Source organism: Ictidomys tridecemlineatus, chromosome X, assembly GCF_052094955.1.
Source record: "Ictidomys tridecemlineatus isolate mIctTri1 chromosome X, mIctTri1.hap1, whole genome shotgun sequence".
Taxonomy (NCBI): Eukaryota; Metazoa; Chordata; class Mammalia; order Rodentia; family Sciuridae; genus Ictidomys; species Ictidomys tridecemlineatus.
The window spans coordinates 25,429,906-25,447,464 of NC_135493.1; the positions used below are offsets into that span (position 1 = coordinate 25,429,906).

The 17,559-nt window shown below is 36.9% G+C and overlaps 1 protein-coding gene across 2 annotated transcripts; it reads right to left on the reverse strand.

Moving 5' to 3' along the window:
* Positions 1-13,975: 13,975 nt before the first annotated feature.
* LOC120889690 (uncharacterized) lies at positions 13,976-17,447 on the reverse strand. Of its 2 annotated transcripts, XM_078034302.1 has the most exons (3): positions 17,237-17,447; positions 16,810-16,957; positions 13,976-16,612 (listed from the first exon to the last, which is right to left on the reverse strand). In XM_078034302.1, exons 2-3 carry the CDS (start codon positions 16,938-16,940, stop codon positions 16,363-16,365), a joined length of 381 nt encoding a protein of 126 aa, XP_077890428.1. In that variant the 5' UTR covers positions 16,941-16,957; positions 17,237-17,447; the 3' UTR covers positions 13,976-16,362. The 2 variants fall into 2 exon arrangements, with proteins under 2 accessions (XP_077890428.1, XP_077890427.1); XM_078034301.1 differs by having other exon boundaries at positions 16,810-17,447.
* Between the last annotated feature and the right edge of the window lie 112 nt (positions 17,448-17,559).

The window sequence follows — 17,559 nt, forward strand, 5'->3', positions numbered from 1 at the left end:
CATGGAATATATCTTATGCAATTAGAACCCCATTCTTTTTTTTAATTTTCATTTTTTTATTGATTGTTCAAAACATTACAGAGCTCATGATATATCATCTTTCATACATTTGACTCAATTGGGTTTTGAACTCCCATTTTTACCCCAAATACAAATTGCAGAATCACTTCTGTTACATACTCAAATTTTTACATAATGGCATATTAGTGACTGTTGTATTCTGCTACCTTTCCTATCCCCTACTATCCCCCCTCATGACTCTATGCTTAAGTGTAGCCATGAGTATGCCTGGAAGCAGAGAAATTGATCACCTCTGCACAATAGTATATAGTATTTCATTTCCCATTCCTCTCGTACTTTTTCTCATACCCTCCTTTTTTCCCTTTCTCTTCTTCCTATCTTATTACTGTTGCAAGTTAATGAAACTTATAGGAAAGACTTCAGCTGCAAGTTATAAAAGATGGCAGTAAGATAATGAATCTTTAAGCCAAAATTCTTGTGTCCTGGAGTTGCAAAAGGGTAAAAGGTAAAGTATTAGAACTTAAAGCTTCTCCAAAATGGCTATAATTCTAAGACACCATTGAGGGTGATATAGGGAGTAGTCTAATCAAAATGATTGAAGTAGCATTAAGGATAAAGTGTCATTTCTGCTAAAGAATTGTGAAATATTCAGAGATTTTCCTCTCCAAAAGCTTACATCATAAATGTAATCTTTACATGTTATATGTTTAAAGCCTGTCAAAATATAGCTTATAAAAATGGGAAAATATATCTGAGACTCAGTGTACATCATTATTGTTTGGTAATGTATTATTATTAATAGTACTTCTGCCAACTGGGAGTAGTTTATTATATTTTTAATAAAAATGATTAAAGAAAAAAAACTTTAATGAGCTGAATTTGCAAACCTCAGGTTTTAAGTAATCGCAAACATCATGTATGTCAATGTAATTGTTGAAAATATGAAAGATGATCTAGTTTAAATCATTTAATCAGAGATGGGCAATGGTTCAGAAATGTAATGTTTCCATTTTAAAGATGTTAAAATTCATTACTATATTAGATTCGTGTTTTTAAAACTTTGTGGACATTGGGATTAGGCCCAGAGGAATTTTAAAAATCAAAATTGACAGTACATATTTAACTATCATAACCACTCAGCAATTATGCTTAGCTGCTATAGTCTCATCCAATAACTCCACAATCTAGGAACTTGTGTGCATATTGAGATTCCTATGGAAGTTATAGCATTAATGAAATTGAGTTTTAAATTTCCCTAGGCTCAACCTAGACATTAAGAATATAAATGTAAATTAACAGAGAAGAACTAGCAGCCATGAATACTAACACTCAAATCACATTCATTTTCATTTAAATTTTACACAGACATCAGGGAAACAATTTCTCCTCCTTTCCTCTAAAGAAATTATATTAATAATTTTGGCAGTCTTCCTGTGATGGAACAACATGCAATGCAACATCTTTACATTACTAAGATAAGAAAAGAGGCATACTGAAAACTAATGCTTGATAGAACATATTTGCTTTGTTTGTGGGATAATTTTAGAGATTGAACCTAAATAGTCTACCCCTGAAATTAAGGATATCCAAAGGCTTAAAAGTATAAATTGAATACACTTATTAACCAACATTCTGTTAATAACATATATCATTATATGTGTTTTGTATCAAGTAGAAGAAAAGGAGGCATAAAATAAGTAGATGAAACAACAACAACTCTATAAAATGATGTAGCTATTAGTTTTCTCCTTATTTTTAATGAGATTCTGCTATGACCAGAGAGGATTATGTGTTATTTATGTGGCTTTATTGCCCCCTTCTTTCTTTCTTCTTTCCTTTTGTTCTTCAAATCATAAGGAAAGAAGGAAACAATAACAAACTGCCAGTTATTCAGTGTTTGGTTTACTTACATTTGCTAAAGGCAAGAGTCCCCTACAGGTGGATAGTCAGGTAAAAAGAGTTTGGGGCTCCTTGGTGGATAAGTGGATAGTGAGGGTCAAACCCTGCTGAAAATTAAAGTTAAAGATGTCTGGTGTGTGACTGTATTCCAAGGCAGTCTCCCCACCTAATTTCTTGTGGATTTCTCTTGTGGATACTCCCCTCTGATATAAGTTTGTTCCTTGGTATTACAGACAACTTTCCTCTAGTAAATACAAATACTTTCTTAAATTTAATTCTCCTTTTATGATAATCTAAATCTACAAACAATTTTCCATTACACCTCTGAAAGAGAAATTATATCAGTAAAAATTATATCAGTAAAAAGTAAATTCTAGGTGGTAGGAAGCTTTTCTTCATATAGGTTCATATGGGTGAGTTGCATGTGGAGGCACAGGCCTGCAATTGTAGATACTTGAAAGGGAGGCTGAGGCAGGAGGATTAATTTTGAGGCCAGCCTGGGCAACTTAGTGAGAACCTGTATCAAAATTAAAAAAAAAATTTAAAAGGGCTGGAGATGTATCTAAGTGGTAAAGCACCCTCAGGTTCAATCCCCACAGTTCATATAGGTGGGAAAGGCATACAAATAACTTTGTAACTACAAATAATTTTTATAAAAAGAGTGAAAGAGAAAGAGGAATGTTTTACTTGAGAGATGTCAAAACATAATATGAAAAGATAATAGAGCATGGTTTTAGTTCAAAGAAAGTCACTCAAATCAGGGGAACATATGCAAGATTTTTTTTTTAAAAAAAGATCACACTTAAAAAGGTGTGCTAATTTTGGTTCATAATGAACTTCAGATCACTGAGAAAAAGATGGGTTTGTCAAAAAAGAACAAGTGACCTATCAAGTGGAGAAAGAAAATAGTCGGCTCCCTAATTAAAACCATGAACAAAAGTTATGATTTTTACAAAGTATTAAAAACAATAGAAGAAAATAATGGATATGTTTAAAATTTGCTGGGTGTTAAGTTCTTCCTAAGCAAAGTATATAACCTAGTCTCCATGAAGAAGACTGAGACAGCTGATAACAATAGGTGATAGAATGAGAGAAAATATATACAAAAGATTATTGAAAATTTAAAAAATAAATACATGTAAATAACACAAAATAAACATGAAATTTATTTTGTGTGATAATTCATTACCAAAATAACATGAAATCTATGAGAAAATAGACACTTTACAAAAGAAAAAGTCATACATAGTAGTATCAGGTTATTTTTAAACGAGGTAGATCTATACTTATTGATGTGGATATACTATAATTTCTTTAACCATTTCTCTATTATTTGGCACTCAGGTTATTTTTAAATGACATAGATCTATACATATTGATGTGCCATCTTGCTGTATTTTGAGTTACAAAAAACAAGTATCAGAATCTTCCATATAAGGTGATCCAATTTAGGCAAGAAAATGCATATGAACATATTAGATACATAAATGTATAGAAATACATAGATTAAAGAAATGCATGCCAAATTATTGTAGGGGAAAACTAAGAGAGCTATAGCAGAGTAGATAAGGGAATAGTTATGTGATCTTTGGCAAGTTATGTAAGTTCTCTGTGAGTCGGTTCATCTACAAAATGCTTATTTCAAAGACTTTTTGTGAGGATAAAATGAAGCAATGTATGTAAAACACTTAAAATGAAGCCTGGCTATCAACTTCCTTAATAAGACTCCCAAAGTGCATGAAGTTAAACCAAAAACAATAAGTGGGACGGCATCAAATTAAAAAGCTTCTGCACAGCGAAGAAATGACTAAAAGTGTAAAGAGATAGCCTACAGAATGGGAGAACATCTTTGCCACCTGCTCTTCAGATAGTCGGTTAATATCCAGAATATATAAATAACGCAAAAACATCAAAAAACCAAATAACCCAAACAATAAAATGAGCAAAAGAGCCAAACAGATACTTCTCAAAAGAAGAAATACAAATGGCCAATAAATATATGAAAAAAAAATCTTCTACATTTCTAGCAATCAGAGACCTATAAATCAAAACCATATTAAGATTTCATATCACTCCAGTCAGAATGGCAATTATAAAAAATACAAGTAATAATAAATGTTGGCAAGAATGTGGGGAAAAATGTGCACTCATACATTGCTGATGGGACTGCAAAGTATTACAACTACTCTGGAAAGTGGTATGGAGATTCTTCAGAAAACTAGGACTGAAACACCCATATGACACAGTAATCCCACTCTGAGGTGTATATCCAAAATATCTAAAATTTGTATACTATAAGGATTCAGCCACATCAATGTTTATCGCAGCACAATTAAAAATAGCCAAATGATGTATCCAAATTAGGTGCCCTTCAACAGATAAATGGATAAGGAAAATGTTATATATATATATATATATATATATATATATATATATATATATATATATATATATATATATATACATACATACATACATACACACACACACACACACACAATGTATACTTATTTCAGAAGAATGAAATTATGGCATTTGCCAGTAAATGGATGAAACTGAAAATGATAACACTAAGTGAAATAAGCCAGACCCAGCAAGTCAAAGGTTGAATGTTTTCTTTGATATGCACAAGCTAGACCAAAATAAGGAAAAAAGAAGAAGAATATGGGGGGGGGGATTCTATGATAATGGAAGAGAGATGAATGGAGTGGAGGAATGTTATTAAAGGGGCGGGAGGAGGGACAGGAAAAGGGAAAATTGGTGGAATGTATCTGATCTAAATTTTCTATGTACATATGTGAATATACCACAGTGAATCTCACCTTTATGTATATCTATGGCATTAATTTAAAAAATACTATAAGTAAATAGAAGAAAGATCAGTAGAGTAGAGGAAAGGGAACAAGGAGAGGGAGGAGGGAAGGGAAAGGGGAAAAATGGGTATTGGATTAGAACAAATTATATTTCATGCTTTTATAATTATGCCAAAATGAATCTTAATGTTATGTGTAACTTAAGTGAACTAATAAAAATGCAGACTGAACATAGTATATGCTTACTATGTAAGAATTTGCTATGATTATGTTACTTAAATATTTTTCAATAAGAATGCATTCATAAATTGCCTATGCAATAAAAAAGAACAAAATGAGAAATGAAAATGAGCATGGAACAGAAATATATCTAAATTCAAAAAGAAAAAAAAGGAAAAATAATTTGCCTATACTGGAATTTAACTATACCCTATCCCAGGAGAACATGAGATTCATGTTACATATCTTTCTTCTCCTCCTCCTCCTCCTCCTCCTCCTCCTCCTCCTCCTCCTCCTCCTCCTCCTCCTCCTCCTCCTCCTCTCTTCTTCTTCTTCTTCTTCTTCTTCTTTTTGTACTTGGATTGAACCTAGGAGTGGTTTACCATTGTGCCACCTCCCCAACCCTTTTTTATGGTTTATTTTTAAACAAGGTCTTGCTAAGTGGCTTAGGGTCTCACTAAATTGCTGAGGCTGGCTTTGGACTTGTGATCGTCCTGCCTCAGCCTCCTGACCTTCTGGGGTTACAGGTGTGCACCACCACGCCTGGCCAATGATATATATCTTAAATTGTTCCTTTGATAGAAAGAAAACCATGGCTACAATATTTTGCAGCACCTTTTATCAAGAGATAAAGGCAATTCTCTACCCTTTGGGTCCAAATTACTCCTGTGATTTTCTTTGAGCAACAGAATATGACAGAAGCAATATATTATGTTCTGGAGCCTAGGCCTTTTGAGGCTTTACATATTCTACCTTTGCTATCATGGGATGCTGCCCTGACTCTGCCATATAAGGCAATTAGTGTGGCCTATTAGGCAGTGAAAGACCATATGGAGGAGAACTGGGATCTAAGACATCCAGGCAACACCCAGAACATCTTGCCAGGCAAGATTGAGTCCACATTGTACATTCCCTGTTCATCTTCCAATTAAATGTAGCTAAACAAATGTATGTGTGGGGAAAAAAAAGTAGACCAAAAGTGTGGTTAACCCACAGAATCATGAGAAATAATAAATTGCTATTGTTTTGAGTCACTAAGTTTTAGGGTCATTTGTTATGCAATAATAATTAACTGATACACATGATATGAGCTGTCACTGAGTGGGACCATATGGAGAGAGAGGTCAAGAAACCTCAGTTATTCCAGCCACTATAGCCGAAGCACTAGACATATAGGTGAGGCTACGTGGGAAGAGCTCAGTTCCAGGATACCTGAAGGCAGCCACTTTCATAAGCCCAAACAAGTCCAACAGAAAGATTCCCACAAAGCTGCGAGAAATGGTAGGTTGCTGTTTTAAACTATACAGTAACTTTTATTAAGCAGCAATATATAAATGACACCATAACCAAGAAGCCTAATTTACTAGATACATAGGAAATACTATAGTTTTGATATGGCTTGTCGCCTAAGGTTTCTTATATTCAAAGCTTGGTCCCCAGTGTGTTAGTGTTGGGAGATGATGATTAGGTCATTGGGTGTGCTGCCTTTGGAAGGAATTGATGTAGTTCTGCTGACACCCTGGTTAGTTCTCATGTGAGTGTTGTGATAAAACAACAAGCCTAACTCCTACGTGACTCTGGTTTCTTGTCTCATCATGTAATCTCTCCACCATGCACATATTCCTTACATGATGACATCTGCCATGAGATCCTCATCAGAGCTGAGCAAATGCCTGCACCATGCAATGTGGACTTTCATCCTTCAAAATTCTTTTAAGTCACCAAGTCCAAAACTGTGTGCTAAATACACTGCTTTTCTTTTTTTTTCTTTATTTTTTTATTGGTTGTTCACAACATTACAAAGCTCTTGACATATCATCTTCCATACATTAGATTGAAGTGAGTTATGAACTCCCAATTTTTACCCCAAATGCAGATTGCAGAATCACATCGGTTACACATCCACATTTTTACATAATGCCCAATTAGTAACTGTTGTATTCTGCTACCTTTCCTATCCCCTACTATCCCCCTCCCCTCCCCTCCCATCTTCTCTCTCTACCCCATCTACTGTAATTCATTTCTCTCCTTGTTTATTTTCCCATTCCCCTCACAACCTCTTATATGTAATTTTGTGTAGCAATGAGGGTCTCCCTTCATTTCCATGCAATTTCCCTTTTCTTTCCCTTTCCCTCCCATCTCATGTATCTGTTTAAAGTTAATCTCTTTTTTTTCCTGCTCTTCCTCCCTACTCTGTTCATAGTTGCTCTCATTATATCAAAGAAGACATTTGGTATTTGTTTTTTAGGGATTGGCTAGCTTCACTAAGCATAATCTGCTCTAGCGCCATCCATTTCCCTGCAAATTCCATGATTTTGTCATTTTTTAGTGCTGCGTAATATTCCATAGTGTATAAATGCCACTTTTTTTTTTATCCATTCATCTATTGAAGGGCATCTGGGTTGGTTCCACAGTCTAGCTATTGTGAATTGTGCTGCTGTGAACATCGATGTGGCAGTATCCCTGTAGCATGTTCTTTTTAGGTCTTCAGGGAATAGTCCAAGAAGGGCAATAGCAGGGTCAAATGGTGGTTCCATTCCCAGCTTTCCCAGGAATCTCCATACTGCTTTCCAAATTGGCCGAACCAATTTGCAGTCCCACCAGCAATGTACAAGTGTACCCTTTTCTCCGCATCCTCGCCAGTACTTGTTGTTGTTTGACTTCATGGTGGCTGCCAATCTTACTGGGGTGAGATGGTATCTTAGGGTGGTTTTGATTTGCATTTCTCTGACTGCTAGAGATAGTGAGCATTTTTTCATGTACTTGTTGATTGATTGGATGTCCTCCTCTGAGAAGTGTCTGTTCAAGTCCTTGGCCCATTTGTTGATTGGGTTATTTGTTTTCTTATTGTCTAATTTTTTGAGTTCTTTGTATACTCTGAATATTAGGGCTCTATCTGAAGTGTGAGGAGTAAAAATTTGTTCCCATGATGTAGGCTCCCTATTTACCTCTCTTATTGTTTCTCTTGCTGAGAAAAAACTTTTTAGTTTAAGTAAGTCCCATTTGTTGATTCTTGTTATTAACTCTTGTGCTATGGGTGTCCTATTGAGGAATTTGGAGCCCGACCCCACAATATGTAGATTGGAGTCAACTTTTTCTTCTATCAGATGCAAAGTCTCTGATTTGATATCAAGCTCCTTGATCCATTTTGAGTTAAGTTTTGTGCATGGTGAGAGAAAGGGACTCAGTTTCATTTTGTTGCATATGGATTTCCAGTTTTCCCAACACCATTTGTTGAAGATGCTATCCTTCCTCCATTGCATGCTTTTAGCCCCTTTATCAAATATAAGATAGTTGTAACTTTGTGGATTAGTCTCTGTGTCCTCTATTCTATACCATTGGTCCACCCGCCTGTTTTGGTACCAGTACCATGCTGTTTTCGTCACTATTGCTCTGTAATATAGTTTGAAATCTGGTATCGCTATACCGCCTGATTCACACTTCCTGCTTAGAATTGCTTTTGCTATTCTGGGTCTTTTATTTTTCCATATGAATTTCATGATTGCTTTATCTATTTCTACAAGAAATGCCGTTGGGATTTTGATTGGCATTGCATTAAACCTATAGAGAACACTGCTTTTCTTTATTAATTACCAGCCTCGGATTATAACAATGAAAAATGGACTAATACAGAACGAATATCTTTTAAATGCAGTATTATCTCTTATATATTCCATCACATAGAACAATGTTCTACTAAGGTACTCGATTTTTCCCCCTGAGGGAAAAAGTATATATAGCTTTATCCCTGAGCTATATCTCTACTCATTTCTATTTTTTTTTTAATTTAGACACAGGTTTTGCTAAGTTGTTTTGGGCTTTGCTAAGTTGCTGAGGCTGGCCTCAAACTTGTGATCCTCTTGCCTCGGCCTCCCAAGTCATTGGGATTACAGGCATATAACACTGTGTTAAACAAGGTATCAGATTTTAAAGAAAATTTCTTATATGGGGTAGGAAACATGATAATTCTAATTATTTAAACTTAATCATTCTATTTCCCCTGAGTTCTTTTCATTACTATTTTAATTCTTTGTCTTAGAAATAAAGATGTTAATTCAAAACTTACCTTTACTTCTTTCTAAATGATGTATGATGTATAACCAAATTATACTAAGGACATAGCCCTACCGTCAAGGAAATAAAAGTACAATAGGATAAATAAGCATGTAAATACCTATGATACAAAAAAAGAATGGAATAAGAGTCCAGAAAGGAAAAGTGTTTTTGAAGTTCAGAAGAGATCATTTCAGGATGGAAGTTCAGGGAGGGCATATTGGAAAACATAGCAAAAGATATGAGACTGACAATTATGGATAGACAGCTAGAAATGAAGAAGGGCATTCCAGGGCAGATGAAAGAGTGCTTTGAACTATGAATTTTTAGGTTTTATTCATAATGATATTTAAACAAAAGGACAGATGGTTCCATTTTACCCAAATATCTGTCTGATGGCCTGTGGTATAAACTATACTTCACATAATTTCAAGACAGGGCAGTAGTAACCTGCAGCATCTAGAACTTCAATTAAGGCATTAAATACCATAAAAAATGGATGAGCCTACTTCTTTAGTGTTAGGTAACTACTGTCTATGCCCATCCTGTGATTGAAATTACTTTGGTGATAAAACATAGTGGTCTTGGAGGAGTCTGCATTACTATAATGATATTAAGTAAAAGTGTGTTTATAGCAAATTTTGAGATAAATAAAGTCTTGCCTTTAAAACAAAAGTCAAGGAGAGGTAAAGATTTTGTGAGGAAGAATAGTTATGTCTTTATTTTTAATGTGTAACTTTCTGAATATGATATGACACATATTATGGAAAATAAAATGCAGAATTATATAAAAAAGAAATTTTAAATCACCAGAAAATTTCTGATACCATTAATACTGTAATTTCTCTCTCCTAGCTCTTTCTCCATTCACCTATTTATAAATATTTTATTATAGTCTACTCATGCAAAGATAGGATTATACACTACTGAAATCTCTCATTTTTTATTTAAAAATACATGGGGAGCCAGGTGCAGTGGTGCACACTTGTAATCTCAGTGGCTTGGGAAGCTGAGACAGGAGAATCCCGAATTCAAAGCCAGACTCAGCAAAGGTGAGGTGCCAAGCAACTCAGTGAGACCCTGTCTCCAAATAAAAAACAAAATAGGGCTGGGGATGTGGCTCAATGGTTGAGTGCCCCTGAGTTCACTCCCTGGTATCTGTGTGTGTGTGTTTGTGTGTGTGTGTGTGTGTGTGATGGACTGGGCAAAGTCCATGCCAACCTCAGCACTTTCTTGAAAACATCAGCAACTCAGAGAGCTATTGTCTCAAAATTAATGAAAAGGTTTGGGGATGTAGCTCAATGAGAGAGCCCGTGGTTTGTATCACCAGTACTATATATATGGTGTGAATATGTATATATATATATATCAGTTCAGTTTTAAACATTGAATTTGAGTTAATTATTAATATTGAAATATTAATAATGGAATATCCAGTTAGCTGTTACAGATGCAACCAAGGAGGAATGTTGGGATAAGGGGTATAATCTGGAAGATGTCAACCTAGAAAAGTAACTGTTGATACCAGGAAATGGGTAAGTTCATCCACATGTTATCAGTTGTGAGTTAGTGGGTCAAGAAAGCAGTTGATTCAGTTGGAATAGAACAAGTAATTTCTGAATGCATCATATGGTTGCTGTAAGTATTCATACTGTATCGCAATATAAAAATCAATTCTTATTGTGAGTCTAATGACTGAACTTTAGGAGCAATAAAGAAACTGACAGGAGGGCAGTCACAATTAGTTTTTCTTTTTTAATCACACTTTTTGTATTTCTGTTTGTATATAAAGTATGTTGACAAATAGTTTTAAGAAAAGAAGATTGACGGTGTCATTGGTCTTTAGACCCCTTGTATGCTTTTTTAATTTAAAAAATTATTTGTTCTTTTTAGTTACACATGTCAGTAGAATGTATTTGGACATAAACATACATGGACTATAACTTCTTCTTAAACTCTTAAAATTTGTTGAGGTACCCAAAACAGTTGTCTTTGTAGATCATACCTACTGATATTTATGTATTAGAAGTTAAAACACAAATTAAAATAACAGTAATAAATCAATAATATGTTAACATAAATATCATTTTCATGAAAATTGCTATATTTTCCAAAACAAAGTGTTATCGAGAAGAGTAGTATTATTATCTTTATTGTCTGGGCTAAAAGGACATAGTTGTGTTCTATCTAATTCTTCTTTTTTTTGTTAATTTTTTCACACTGGGGATTGGAACATTTTCCCACTAAGCTACAACCTCAGCCCTTTTTATTTTTTGTTTTAAGATAGGATCTCACTATGTTGCTGAGGTAGGCCTCAAACTTTCTATCCTCCTGCCTCAAATGTTCCCAGTCACTGGGATTACAGCATGTGTCACTCTATCCAGCTTCTGCTTTAACTTAATTGATGTAGACAGGCAAGACAATGTGAATAAAAGGCAAAGAATAACTTAGTATTATTATGAAAAATAAATTTGACTTCACAGACACCCTAAAAGTCTCTAAAGAAACCTCCCTCAGGAATTTCTGGACCACACTTTGAGAATTATTGGCACATGTTACAAAGAGAAAAGGAAGAATAAGGATAGAAAATGTTTATTGAGAATTAATGAGTAATAAGGATTTGATTGACATGAGTAAAAATTATTCGAACTGTACACCAGATCATATCACACATGCCATGACTTTCCATTGTCTCTAAGGGTAAAACCCAAAATCCTAATCAATGTCCCTAAGGCTCTGGATGATTTAACAATTTTCTGCCTGTCCTTGTCTCATCCTACATCACTGCTTCACTGAGCTACTCATGCTCATGACACTTTACATACATAGGTTGTCCTTGTAGTCTTTAATGTGTCCAGAAATTTCTCATATCAATTAACATTGTTTCTCTTCTCTCTGCCTGGAATGCTAAATACTATACATTCTTCAGGCCTCCAATTAATAGTCACTGTCTCAGGGAATCCTACCTAACCATCTCAAGCCCAATTTAAATCGACTCTGCTCTCTTGGAGATACCTTGTTCTGTTCCTTCAGAACATCCACCAGTTTAGAACTATGTATTTGATTAAAGAAGTGGTTATGTTTATCCTCTGCCAATAGACTGCAATCTCCACAAGAGAAGGAACAGGTGTGTTTTGTTTTCCACTGCTTTCCCAATACATAGTACTGAATATGCACATAGTAGGTGTTCTGAAAAATTTTGCTTAGTGAAAGTAGGAATGAGACAATTAAGACATATAGGGAGACTATTCATCTGAGAAGAAATTATGCACATTTATGTGTTGTATGGAAAATGATGAGATCCTTGTTCTGAATTTCCAAATAAATTTTATTTTAGAATCCAATAAGGTCTGTGATACACTATCCTAATAATTGTTAGCATCTAATAGCAATTGTCAATGTATGTGACTATAAAGTCTTCTTTGGGCCATTATTAAACATGTGTTTTAGAAGCACTAAATGCCTTATTATTGCAGTATAAAGTAATAGTTACCTGTAAGTCAATCATAATAATAATTCACTTAAAAGGTTATGATGATGAGGTCACAAAGTTAGAGAGAAGTTCAAGTGCATATAAATGCCAACAGAACAATCTTAATTGTTCTATACTCTTTTCAAATTCTTTATTCTGGAGTGCAATTTCACCTCTCAAAAACAGAAATCATAGTACATTTTGAAACCAATTTTCCCCTTTTCAACAACTGTGATAGTTAAAAAGTGCCAGAAAGTAATATTCTTGAAAGTATTTTCAATAAAAAGACAAACACTAGCATAAAGCCAGCTTTCAGATCTGCAAGGGAAGACACTATATTAACTTTATGATGGTACAAATTATTGTTATTGCCATATTTGTTTATGTGTATGAATATCAAATATAAGTGAATATTATATAAATTAAAGACCAAGGTACTTTTCTTTTAACTGTCTATAATTTAACATTTAGGCAGTTATTTGAATCAATTATAGCAATAATACAAATGAATTGCCACTGCATCCTATTGAGAAGCCTTGGTTCCTGAAGGTTATGATTAATCTGTATTAGGGATACATTTTATTCTGAGTGTAAAGTACAGCAGCACTGATGGAGCCTTTCCATTGAAGGATATGCTATATGAGTGTACACTTACTTCTTTTAAGTGAGGTTTGCTATAAGGAATACAAAATGACTTGCTAAAGCCCAAAATTAGAACAAAAAGTATTTTGCTTTTCCTTGGTAGTTTAGCCAGAGAAGAGGCTCCACAGGGTCTATTTGGATACTAAATAGGAATAGGTAAAGAGAAGACTTTAATTGGTTTGTCAGTTGTTCTCCTGAGCCTTATTTGGGTGTATAAAAAATAAGTCATCTGATTCTATTGTGAACAGATGGATGCAAAATCCTGGCCACCAACTGTTCCCATCCAAGTGAGCTTCCTCCAAAGTGGCTGCTTTCCCCAGAGGGGCACAGTGGCGGGATATGGGCACTTCCTAGCAGCAAGCTGGTGAATGCAGTTTTAGAGACCTGTTTATGAAGAAGCTGTTTGGATAGAAAATCATTAAGCCACCTTTCCTGCTTCTAATCATTGTAGCCAAAATTTAAAGTGCCAGAACCATTCATAATCTCTGGTAGATGATTTCTGGATGGTATTACCAATTGCAATAGGAAATAATGGCTTGCCACAACAAGTACATATCGAAAGTATGCCTTTGAAAACATCTTTCCATTAGTCAAGCAACCAAACAAAACTTCATTTCAGATGGTACACATTGATTTTTTTATGTAATTGTTATTGACTTTAGTCTTCTAATATTATTGTACTTACACTCTTACTTATGAGGGTACTTAGAAACAAGATTGAAATAAGTGATATTTCCATTATGCATTCTTCTCACAGAATGCAACCTATGTGATTAAACAAATACATTAAAAAACCCCAAAGCCAGAAGATCTAAATATTGTTCTCTAAGACTGAATTGTTCTAGGCACATAGTAATAATTTCTCAATATATATTTGTTGATAATTGAACTGTTCACAAATCATTGAACATCTCTTAGATTCTTTGCCTATTCCCAGTGCTGGCACACTTCCTGGAATACAGTAGATAATCCACATTTGCTGATTTAAATTTATGTAATTACATTTGTTCTGGGATTAAACATATAAAAGTATATAATACAAGTGTTTGTGTGTCTTTGTTAACAAAAAGACATATATCTTGTGAATTCCTAGCACATTATTTAAATAATATAAAATAGGCAACTGGATGACTGTCATATAGAGATTGCATGCTCCATTACAATTAATTACATTGCCCCTTACATTGGCCATTCCAAAACTAGCAATTTAGTGTGCTTCTTCATGATATCCATATTTGAAATGGAAATACTTGATCCCATGAGCAAAACTACTTAAAATTCTGTAATTGTCTGTTGCTGAAATGTGTCTGGGACATCTCTAAAGTTGAATAAATGCTTTAGGAAATCCACCTACAATAGCAGGATATGGATCACTAGAAACAGAAAATCCATTCTTAGGAAAAGGAGAATGTGACACAGCTTTCTGTATTTTAGAATTGGAACAGAAAACAATGTTTTGAAGAAACTTAAGGGAGACCAATACAGAACAAGTGAATGAGGGACATCAGAGAAACTTAGGAGACCAGTAAGTAAAATGAGAGAAAGAATGTGAGAGAAAATATCAAGAGACAGTAGGGGAAAGTTTTTTTTTTTTTTTTAATGATAAAACAGATTGCTAGGGAAGGAGTTGTAGCTCAGTGGTAGAGCACTTGCCTAGCATGTGTGAGGTACTGGGTTTGATCCCCAGCACCACATAAAAATAAATAAATAAAAGGTATTGTGTCCATCTACAACTAAAGAATATCTATTAAAAAATAGGTTGCTGAATTGCCAGGAAAGAAGCAGAGTCTCCTTTCGTGAAATCCCAGGTATTAACTGTCCATTTCCCCAATGTCTTCAAAGAGTAACAAAGAGAATGAAGGTGAAATGATCATAGTTTTAAATCCTGTATTACATTTCCATTGCTGTCATGGGTTGTCTATGTCCCATTCTGCCAGCACCTTCTTTTCCTTAGTAGGAAACCCTTTCCTGAAGTAATGGTTACAGAATTTCCTTAGAATATCTCCAGTTGAAGAAGGGACTGGCCAGATGTTTTTTTTTTTTTTTTTTTAACCTCCTTCTAGAACTTTGAGGTGGGGATAGAGGAGGTAACCTGAAAGTCTTTTCCCTCCACAGTTTAGGGTTTGGGCAGTTCTTAATGTGAAATCTTTCTTTTTTAGGATTTATAAAAGTATGGATATTTATTATATAAAGATCTTGTTTTTATTTTGAAGGAGGGTAGTGGGTTTTAGGAAGGTTCATTTACATACTGGAGACAAGATGTGCTTTATAGTCATCCTTTCCCCCACTGCTTTTTCAACAGCCCAACAGGGAGACCACGGAGGAAGCAGTTGCTACGCCCCATACAGAGTCTGGTTGTCATCTTTTGTTTCTTTGTTGGCAGGGCGGTGGGGCGGGACGGGGTTGGGGGTGGTGGTGTTAGGCCTCAGGGATCCGAATGATTCCCGCCTGAAGCTGAAGGCAGTGTTGGAAAAAGGACGGTGGGAATAAACGTGCTCTTGATTCTCTGATTCTTGCCCGCCTCCCCCCCTCCCCAGTGTTCAGTTCCATGTATTTCCTCCCCTTAGTGGTGTGATGGGCTGACAATGCTCCTTCTCTGCAAATACCTGTTTCAAAAGCCGGGAAGATGGGAACACCGGGTTCCAAGATCTCCCCCTGGCGTCACCCTACACTACCTCTCTTTGGGAAACCGAACCCAGTCCCGCGGTTCAGAAGCGCAGAGACCAATCCAGCCCGGAAGCCTTCTTCTCCGGCAGCTGATGCCACCCAGGGAGGGGGGAACAGCTGGAAGCTTTGGTGCGCGCCGAAAGCAACTCTTCCCGGTAATTAGCGCCAGCCACTGCTCCAAACGCGCTTTATTGCAACCCCTGGCGGGCTCTCAACTGGGCAATAGCTTCATGCTCTCCTTTCTGTTTTTGAGGAGGAAAATTAAAAACGCGCGTGCACACATACACATTCATACACGCCCTTCTTTCTTTACTCAAGAAAAGCATCAGCAAACGTCCTTCGCCCAAAGACGGTTCGATGCTTCGCGCTATTATTTCTTTACTAAGAGGTTAGCGGTCCCTACGAACACAACCAGGGATCTATCTCTGCTCTGCACGCCCCCTACCTGGCTATGGCTGGGGTGGCGCTGGGGGGTAAGGGGCTTGGGAGTCCGCAAGACTCTTGATTTTTTTTTTTTTTTCAGTTGGTCTGTCTCCCCTGGCTTGGCACTTGGTATCTCCCACGGTCTAGCTCTCGCTAGGAAGCCGGGAAGAAGGCTGCTGTGGGCGTCGCCACCACCCTTCCCGGAACAGGAGCCTGCTCCAAGAAGCGGGCGCCAACGCCTCCCACTTCGGTCACATCTGGCCCAGCCATGCAGATGTTAGGGGCTGGAAAGTGCCTCGATTCGAGGTGCCCCCAAGTTCCGAGCATGCCCAGTCGGACTTCTAAGGCTCCTGAAGCGAGTTTCTGGGTGTGCAGATTCCACTTCTCCGCTTTTTCGAGGAAGCTGAGGACAGTGGGAAGGGAGGGATCCAGGGCTTTGGGCCATGCACTGGGTTCTCCGGGGTACGTGCCCTCGTGCCCGAGTGGGTGAGGGGCAGAGCTGTTTGGGGAACCCAAGGACCTGGGCGGCCAGACTGGAAAGAATCCGGAGAGCTGCTATCTTCCCCTACCCCCCTCCATGGGGACTTTCTCGATACTAACCTGACATACCACCAGCAGGCTGCATGCGGCTGGCCTTGGCTCGCTGGGGTCATACTGTTAGCGGGAGGCAGTCGGTGGTGCTCTCTCGCCCTCCGATGCACGAGAGCTTGTGGGTAGCTTCTGCACCGCATTCGCGGGCTTAGCTTTTCTGGAAAGCAGGGAAGACGGGAAAAAGAAGAGGAACACAAACAGTTTCCCTCCTCTTTCCCCTGAACCCCGAAGTTATACTGACAAGACTTCCCATTCTTTCTCAGTCCTGAGGGTTTTACACATCAAAGCAGTGATCGCTGTCGTGTGTGTGTGTGTGTGTGTGTGTGTGTGTGTGTGAGCGCACGCGTGTGTTTGTGTATGTCATGACTAGGAAACACTGTCCCAGATTGATAGTGGATTGAGAAATACTCCTCCAAAATCCCTCATCCCATCTCACCCTCAAGAGAAAATAACGGTAAAAGCTGACCAAGCCAGCCGTCTGGTCAGGAACCTATCCACCGTGGTTCCAAATCTAAATTTTGTTGTTCTTCATTTCCTTCTGTTCCCACAGCCAGCTTTCTCCTTCCCTCTCTCCACCCTCTAATAACACTCTGATCTTTCTCATCTCGACTTCTCTTCTGCCGGCTACCTGCTCCTTCAGCCCTCCACCTCCTCCTCCTGCTCCTCCCCCCACCCCCACCCCCTTCTCAGCTGCGGCTAAAACCTGGAGTCTTGGGGAAAAAGGAAAAAAAAAAAACTCAGCTGTGGAGCTGTCAAACC

Coding starts and splice junctions, on each gene's coding strand:
- LOC120889690 (XM_078034302.1), bottom strand. CDS start 16,940: ATGCGGTGCAGAAGCTACCCACAAGCTCTCGTGCATCGGAGGGCGAGA. Junction 16,613..16,809: donor GCCTGCTGGTGGTATGTCAG/GTTAGTATCGAG, acceptor CACTGTCCTCAG/CTTCCTCGAAAAAGCGGAGA.